At 47.1% G+C, this 8,967-nt stretch overlaps 1 protein-coding gene across 4 annotated transcripts in view; it reads right to left on the reverse strand.

Moving 5' to 3' along the window:
• arl13b (ADP-ribosylation factor-like 13b) overlaps positions 1–8,424 on the reverse strand; it is a 12,278-nt gene extending 3,854 nt beyond the window's left edge. The window contains exons 1-7 of one of the 4 annotated variants that reach the window (XM_031558242.2): positions 7,434–8,424; positions 5,132–5,202; positions 4,604–4,853; positions 2,931–3,036; positions 2,037–2,239; positions 1,541–1,655; positions 1,252–1,393 (exon numbers count right to left, since the gene is read on the reverse strand). In XM_031558242.2, the coding sequence (XP_031414102.1) occupies positions 1,252–1,393; positions 1,541–1,655; positions 2,037–2,239; positions 2,931–3,036; positions 4,604–4,853; positions 5,132–5,202; positions 7,434–7,492 (946 nt within the window). In that variant the 5' untranslated portion in view covers positions 7,493–8,424. Of the gene's footprint in view, positions 1–1,251; positions 1,394–1,540; positions 1,656–2,036; positions 2,240–2,930; positions 3,037–4,603; positions 4,854–5,131; positions 5,203–6,174; positions 6,351–7,433 lie in introns of those variants that run through there. The other 3 variants (XM_031558245.2, XM_031558246.2, XM_031558244.2) reach the window with 3 other exon arrangements.
• Positions 8,425–8,967: the final 543 nt, after the last annotated feature.

Here is an 8,967-nt window from a genome sequence, read left to right on the forward strand (position 1 = left end):
GTTGGGCCAGCCAGTCAGCAAGCATAACTAGACATAACTGAACACATAAGAAAAAAAAAAAATGTATATCACTGGGCTACAGACAGCGTATGTTGTACCCTGCAACCCTAACAAAGCTTACGACTAAAATCTCCATATGTACCAAACCAAACTAATTGCTAAATGGCAGCATAACTAATGCTAAACCAAACTAAATGCCAAACCAAACTAAATGCTAAATGCCAGAATAGCTAAACACATCTAAAACACATGCAATACCCCCCTAATTCAACATAACTGGGCTACAGACAGCGTATGTTGTACCGTGAAGGAGTGCGGAAGATCCCGGGTACAGCACACGGCGCGTATTGCGACTGTCACCAGCCAACTAAATACTAAATAAAATCCCCATACAACCCAGCAGCCAGGCAGCCTCTCTCTCTCTCTCTCTCTCTCTCTCTCTCTCTCCTCTCTCTCTCTCTCTCTCTCTCTCTCTCTCTCTCTCTTCTCTCTCTCTCTCTCTCTCTCTCTTCTCTCTCTCTCTCTCTCTCTCTCTCTTCTTCTCTCTCTCTCTCCCTTCTTATCACATTGCTAATGCCTATAATAACCCACTCACTCTGTTCTTTTTCTTTCTCTCCTAATCTAGACTATCTTCGCCATGGGACGCTGCTGTAGTCTCTCTACCCGGTCCACCTGCAGAAACCCTCGACCAATTGCACCCACCGCCACCGCACTGCCGTACACTTACTCTACCCCATACCCTATGCTAGCATTTATATACAATATACATTATTGCCACCATCGACATGTTTCTCTGTTCCTACTCCCCTTACCCCTGTAATAGTAACCCTATCAGCACAGTGTATATCCACTAAAACTGGTCTTGTCTGTATCATGTATTTACCACTGGATGTCTGTATATATATTATGTACATCTACCAAATGCAGGCTATGTACAACACCTGTTGTTTCCCTTCCCCTTCTGCACACAACCCTCCCCCCTTACCCCCTTCCTAGCTCCACCCGGCCGACCTCAAGCAGATGGGTTCCCCCTTATGTGCCGTGGTTCTGCTTAATGTTCCTTCCTGACTAACAGGGAGTTTTTTCTTGCCCGTGTTGCCATTGTGCTTGCACTAAGGGGGTTTCAGGCTCTGGGCTCTGTAAAGTGCCTAGAGACAATTGTATTGTTATGGCGCTATATAAATAAAATTGAATTGAATTGAATTGTGTCTGTGTGCTGTGTCTGTGCTGTGTCTGTGCTGTGTGTCTCACCTGACTCTGTGCTCTCTGGCGTGTGTCTCTCGACCTCTTCCTCTTCCTCCTCCTCTTCTTCCTCCTCCTCCTGCACAGGTTGCTGGTTCCTCTGATCAGCAGCACCCTGCTTATCTTTCTCCTGCTTCAGTCTCTCTTCATTCTACACACACACACACACACACACACACAAATACATTACAAATACATGAAATTGCAAACGCACAACACACACAAACTCACACATTCTTCATGGTTCCATGGTCCTGACCTCAGTAATGACATTTGTGATTGGCTCTAAGGGGCTCACCTCACTAATGACGTTTGTGATTGGCTGGAAGGGGCTGGATATGATGGCCTCATCTGGCTCCTCCTCCTGAAGAGGCCGGCCTTCTCGCTCTGCCTCCTCTTGCTCCAAACGAGCTCTGTGGAGAAGGGGGAGCCAGGTTACACACACACACACACACACACACACACACACACAACACACACACACAACACACACCTCTCAAATGCTTTGGAGCCTCTCGGCATGGTTGGTCTCTCTCTCTCATTCAGACACACGGTCTCTCTCTCCCTCGAACACACACACACACACCTCTGGGATGCGGCGGACTCTCTCGACACCGGTCTCTCTCTCTCTCTCCTCTCTCTCTCCACACACACACACACACACACACACACACACACACACCTCTCCTCTCCGATGCGGCGGACTCTCACACACTCACACACACACACACACCTCTCCTCTCCGATGCGGCGGGGACACACACACACACACACACACACACACACACACACACCTCTCCTCTCGGATGCGGCGGACTCTCTCGGCGCGGTCCTTCTTGTCCTGATCCTCCTGGGCCCTCTGCTCGGCCGTGTCTCTCTGCACGCGCTCAGTGATGGCGTCGTAGTCCCGCGCGATGCTGCTAAGCAACCAGTTCATGCCGTTCTTGATGGACTTGTCCATCTTCTTACCGTAGCCAATCACAGCAGAGCAGGGCTCCTAAAGAGCACATCACAGTGTCACACACAGCCATCTCCACAGGAACACACACATTTAACAGGTACACACACACATTTAACAGGTACACACAGCCATCTCCACAGGTACACACACCTTAAACATGTACACACACCTCTAACATGTACACACACCTTTAACAGGTACACACAAACACACCTTTAACATGTACACACACCTTTAACACACACACACACCTTTAACTTGTACACACACCTTTAACATGTACACACACCTTTAAGCATCCATTAGTGTTTTCCGTATGGTGCAAGCACAGACTCACTATCTGGCAGGGGTAGTTATTTAAAGTGTGGTAGTGTTTTCTGTATTGTGCAAGCACAGACTCACTATCTGGCAGGGGTAATTATTTAAAGTGTGGTAGTGTTTTCTGTATTGTGCAAGCACAGACTCACTATCTGGCAGGGGTAGTTATTTAAAGTGTGGTAGTGTTTTCTGTATGATGCAAGCACAGACTCACTATCTGGCAGGGGTAGTTATTTAAAGTGTGGTAGTGTTTTCTGTATGATGCAAGCACAGACTCACTATCTTGCAGGGTTAGTTATTTAAAGTGTGGTGGTGTTTTCTGTATGATGCAAGCACAGACTCACTATCTGGCAGGGGTAGTTATTTAAAGTGTGGTGGTGTTTTCTGTATGATGCAAGCACAGACTCACTATCTGGCAGAGGCACTTGTTCTCGTTGACCAGCTTCTCCAGAGAGAGGCTCTCGATGATGTCGGCTTCGGCCAGCGCTCCGTCTTGGTCCTGCTTATTGGCCAGGCTGAACACAGAGCAGAGCAGAGCAGAGGGAGTGTGTGTGTCAGAGCCATCACAAACATCTGTGCACCCACACAGGGCGTGTGTGTGTGTGTGTGTGTGTGTGTGTGTGTGTGTGTGTGTGTGTGTGTGTGTGTGTGTGTGTGTGTGTGTGTGTGTGTGTGCAGCCTCAAGGCCAGACTGAGCACAGAGCAGAGGGAGTGTGTCAGAGCCAGGTGGCCTATGGCCATCACAAACATCTGTGCACTCACACAGGACGTCTGTGTGTGTGTGTGTGTGTGTGTGTGTGTGTGTGTGTGTGTGTGCAGCTCCTTACCAACCCCACAAACACATGCGTCATACTGCTTTCATACAAAAGTTCTACCACTGACTAACAGAGTTTGAAAAAAACAGATTGTTTTTCCGTTAAAGAAAGTGTGAGTATATTTGATCGTGAATGTCTTTTGTTATAAGGCTTGTTCCAAAATGCTGTGTGTGCCCTGGCTTCTCCATACAGGTTGAACTTTGGAAAACACTTAGCAGAGTCAAGAATGTTAACCCAGATACCTCACGTATATGTTTACATAAGATAAGAAAGGAATTGGGGGGATTGTGAAATGTCTGTTGGTGAGCAGGTGTAAGATCCAGCCAAAACTGGATCTCAGCATCCTGTCTGCCATCTAATGTAAACAATCCGTTCAATAAAAAGGCAGGTCTGTGGGCACGAGAGGACGGCAGAGAGAACCTGGTTAAGGTATCTGCTCTCCGCCGATGGCCTGGCGTAACAGTCCAGTTCACTTCTATGATTGTGGCGTCTTAATCTACTAACTAACAGTTCAGGGTTTTTTTTCCCCTGACAGTTTCCTTTTGTTTATTTTCGATTTAGTTTATTTATTCTCCCGATTCCAAAAAATTGTTCCAATCTGAGTTTTTGGTGTAAAGCATTGCCAAGCAATGAAGACGATCACTCTGTACAAATGAACAAATGGACAGATGAACACATGGACAAATAGCCTTAACTCGGTTGCACTCAGCTGTCTTCTTGTTACATGGTCATTCCTACATTCCTCCAACTCTTTTTGCTCCCTTCTCTAACTTGGAAAACTGTCTAAAGTACCGTTGGAGGGAGAGCACTCTAGGGTTAGGGTTGTAAAATCACTGCCTGCCTTTCTGCTCTCAGGCTTTGGCTGAATGGAGTGTTGACGTTGTCCAATTCAACGATAATTTTTTAAAAATCTATCTATCTGTCTGTCTGTCTATTTATCTATATTTATTTTGTATTTGTTTTTCCGTTGAACATATAAAGTTCAAGGAAATGCTGTGTGTGTCTGTGTCTGTGTCTGTGTTGTCTGTGTGTGTGTGTCTGTGTGTGTGTCTGTGTATGTGTGTGTATGTGTGCGTGTGTGTCTGTGTGTGTGTCTGTGTATGTGTGTGTATGTGTGTGTATGTGTGTGTGTGTGTGTGTGTGTGTGTCTGTGTGTGTGTCTGTGTGTGTGTATGTGTGTGTGCGTGCGTGCGTGTATGTGTGCGTGCGTGCGTGCGTGTATGTGTGTGTGTGTGTGTGTGCGTGTGTGTCTGTGTGTGTGTCTTACACGAGGACAGGCTTCCCGGCGATGCGCGGGTGCCTGAGGACCTCCTCCATGGTGTCGCGCGTCTCCTGGATGCGCTGCGTGTCGCTGGAGTCCACCACGAACACCACGCCGTGCGACTCCGAGTAGTAGTTCTTCCAGATGCCCCGGATCCGCTTGCCCCCGCCCAGGTCGAAGATCGTCACCTCGAACTTGCCCTGCTTCAGGTCCACCTTGGAGAAACCCACAGTGGGAGCCACATCCTCGGGGCTCTCTACACACACACACACACACACACACACACACACACACACACGGTCCCGATTAACAGAGGCACACTCTCTCTACACATGTACCACACACACACATGTGTGTGTGTATGTAGGTCTGTGGTGTGGGTGCGTGTGTAGGTCTGTGGTGTGTGTGTGTGTGTGTGTGTGTGTTGTTGATCTGTGTGTGTGTGTGTATGTAGGTCTGTGGTGGTGTGTGTGTGTCTGTGGTGTGTGTGTAGGTCTGTGGTGTGTGTGTGTGTGTGTGTTGTGTGAGTCTCACCTCCTTTGATTCCTCTGACTGTAGCCGTTTTCCCAGCATTGTCCAGCCCAACCATCACCAACGTCACTTTCCTGCACACACACACACACACACACATTTACTCTCTCACCTCTCTCTGTCACACACACTCTCTTCATCTATTTACTCTCTCTCACCCTCTCTCTGTCGCACACACACACACACACACACTCTCTCATTCATCTAGTTACTCTCTCTCAACCTCTCACCCTCTCTCTGTCGCGTGCGCGTGCACACACACACACACACACAGACACTCTACATCTATTTACTCTGTCTCACCCTCTCTCTGTCACGCACACGCACACGCACACACACACACACACACACACACCACACACACACTCTTCCTCTTCACTGATAACAGTAGATACAGGTTGATAACACTCCATGAGTAAACAGCACCACAACAGCTACAATGCAAAGGCGTTCTTCTGTGTGTGTGTTACACGGTATCACAAGCTACATTGCTAACACACTACCATGAGCTTAGTTAGCAGGCTAATGCTACTTCTATGTACGCACGTCCCCACTTCCAACACACACTACAGCCGCACTATACTCTCTCCATACATTACATGAGATGACTAAGCAACACACAGCGCGCACACACACACACACACACACGTAAACACCTCACAACAAAACACACACACACACACGTAAACACCTCAACACAACAACACATCATAATCAGTGTGAAGACTGATGGAAGAGAACATCCTGCTGACTAATCTAAACTGGCGAGGGATAGACTACAGCTGAGTCACAAACACAACACACACACTGCTGCCAGGAATGCCATTCAGTTCCACCGTCTCTCAGATTAGTTCTCCACACACAGGAACTCCAAGAACTAGTTCCTCTTGTCTCTCTGGCAACACACCAAGGCAACCAAACAGATGCTCTTGTCAGCAGGCCTATATACTCACACACTCCAGTCCAACCGGGTGCACAAACCCCAAACCAACACACACACACACACACACACACTCACACACACACACACACGTTTAGATACTTAACTGCTGCACTTCCGCCGAAAGGACATCAAGCGCACAATCCACAAGACAGTCCTTTGAAGCCAAGATGGCTTCATGAAGGCACCGTAGCAGCACACACCGCACCAGCACACACTGTACCAGCACACACACACTCGCTGCCTGTCTCGCTAACCAGCTTCTACCAGCCCCATCTCCCCTTCTCTCTTTCTCTTTCTCTCTCTCTCGTTCTCTCCCCTCCCCCTCCCTCCCTCCCTCTCGCTCTCTCTCCCTCTTGCTCTCTCTCACTCTCTCTCCCTCACACACACACACACACACACACACCCCCCCAAACCCATCTGCTGAGATTAGCTGGGGATTTCCACTGAGCCGAAAGGATCAGAGAGGTGACGGGTCAGGAGACACACGCAGCCCTGGGCCCTGGGATGTCACACACACACACACACAAACACACACAATGCCAAATACCCAACAACTAAGAATAGAGCAATACAATATCAAACACACTACCCAACACAACAACTATCACAACGCCTACACCGTAACACCAACTTTACCATACGCAACACCTTCACCGTAAACACAACTTTACCATACAGAACGCCTACGCCATTAACACTAACAACCTAACCATACACAACGCCTACACCGTAAACACAACGTTACCATACACAACACCTACACCGTAAAACACAACTTTGCCATACACAACACCTAACCATAACTGAGTCAAGCATACCCAGTGCTGTAGAGCAGGTGGTTGGGGTTCTTATAAATCCATGTTTTCATGGCATGGAACAGGGTGGGTAAGTGCCAGACTACCTTTAAGGCTTCATGAATACTTTCCACACATCTGGGTGTCTGGGGCCTTCCTGACGGTGTCAGGCTGCGCTCACCTGTGCAGGTGTGGCACGAACAGCACTGGGGAAGGCAGCTCCCTGCAGTGTTAGAACACCCCCCGCTATGGTGGAACAGCTGTGACAGACGGCTGGCTGGCTGGCTAATATCGGAGATGCCATCCCTGTTTAATTACGATCACTATGGACATGGTCTAGTCTTTACATATCGGCTATCTATGAGACTGTGGAGAGTCTACTACTCGGGGTTGTCAAAACAACAGTGCTAGGGATGATGTCATGCCAGCTCATCGTTTCACCAGGGGCAGCAGCGTGCCCGAATAATGAATAATCTCAGCTATTCGATATGATGTACCAGCAAAGTTACCTAAGAATACTGCAGCTACGTCATGTTACACACACACACACACACACACACGCACTCACCTTGCAGGCTCGCGCCAGCGTTTCAACCAGTTGCAGCAGTTCGCCATCAGACTGAACATGTCAGTTTCACCTCCGCAACTGGACACGACTTCTCCTGCAGCGAGACGCAGACTCTTGCCACCGCACTCTCCAGCAAGCGTTCGGCGTACACCTCAGCTATTCCACCTGCATTCAGCCATTGTCACCGTGTACAATCAGGGGAATCTTCAAACATTTACCTGCTAGGTATCGCTAGACGCTAACCGCTGATTAAGGCCCCATTATACAATCACGGTAGAGGGACAAGTTAAAAGATCTGATTTGCAACTTTTTAGCTCAGGCTTGAATACAAGCAAAGCTAGGTTGAAAACAATTCTATGGTTGACAATAATATGTGCTGGCTAGCTAGGTGCGGAACTTATCTTTCCACACCATCCCCGTTTCCACGGAGTTGTCAAAACCAACTGTTAACATAAGCTAACACACTGCGCTAGCTAGGATAACTTACATAGCGGATGGCATAGCCAATTAACGGGAAAGTCCATTCATGATAAACGTTAGCTTGGTGTTGCCTATCTTATCTGACAAACCCACAGGCGTTAATAATAACGAAAACTTGGTTAAGATACAAAAAATTCAACCTCAACAAATAACTAGATGTAACGTTTAATTAACACAACCAGACAAGCGAATGGCGTTTAGCTAACGTTAGAGCTCTTCGACTAGGATAAACACAGATAGCCTGTTGACTAAAAAAAAACATGTTCGCAAAACCTTTATCCAACCCAAGCTAAGGCTAATTTTTTAAACTCATCATCTACCATTGCCTGAATCCAAAACTGTCAGAAAGTTGCCATGTTCTGAATAGTAGCTTACAACGATCGTTTGCTAAACCCCCCTCTTGGATTGCAGTATTAGCTAGCTATCGATAGGGATATTTGTTTACGCCGTGGAGACTGGCTGCTATGGCTGCGACTGGGTTGGTTGTGCGCAGACTCGGGTTCCTCCTTAGTTCCGTTCCAACCATAGATATAGGAAGACCTACTTAATGTCTATGGTTCCAATAGAGCTCTGCGACAGGGACATCTGCCGGTAGTCCAAGCATAACTTTCTATAATAATAATAATTATTATTTATTAATTTAATTTATAGCGCACTCTATATTCGGCAGAATCTATACCTAGGCCTATCTTTCCCATCGACAAATCACCAAGAATTGAGCCGTGCACCGTGTATTCCAAATATGAGCTTTATTATTTAGACAAAAAAAGTCTTATATAAACCCCTCCGCCTCCAATCATACACCATACAAACTCTTCATTTTTACATAGTTAAGAATAAAAAAAAAGAATATGAATAAATTAATAAAGCTGTTATTCTTGGATCATACATCATCTTTACAGCTCTTTTTAAACGTAATTTTCCTTTACAAAGGACCTATATAAGAAGGCTAGGTCACTGACCACCATCTTCAGAGGCTGTTGAGAGAGAGAGACCTCCACACAGCTGAAGCGCAAGCCTTTTGTGGAGTGTTGCGAATAACCTGTGAACCAGT

Source organism: Clupea harengus, chromosome 21, assembly GCF_900700415.2.
Source record: "Clupea harengus chromosome 21, Ch_v2.0.2, whole genome shotgun sequence".
Lineage (NCBI taxonomy): Eukaryota > Metazoa > Chordata > Actinopteri > Clupeiformes > Clupeidae > Clupea > Clupea harengus.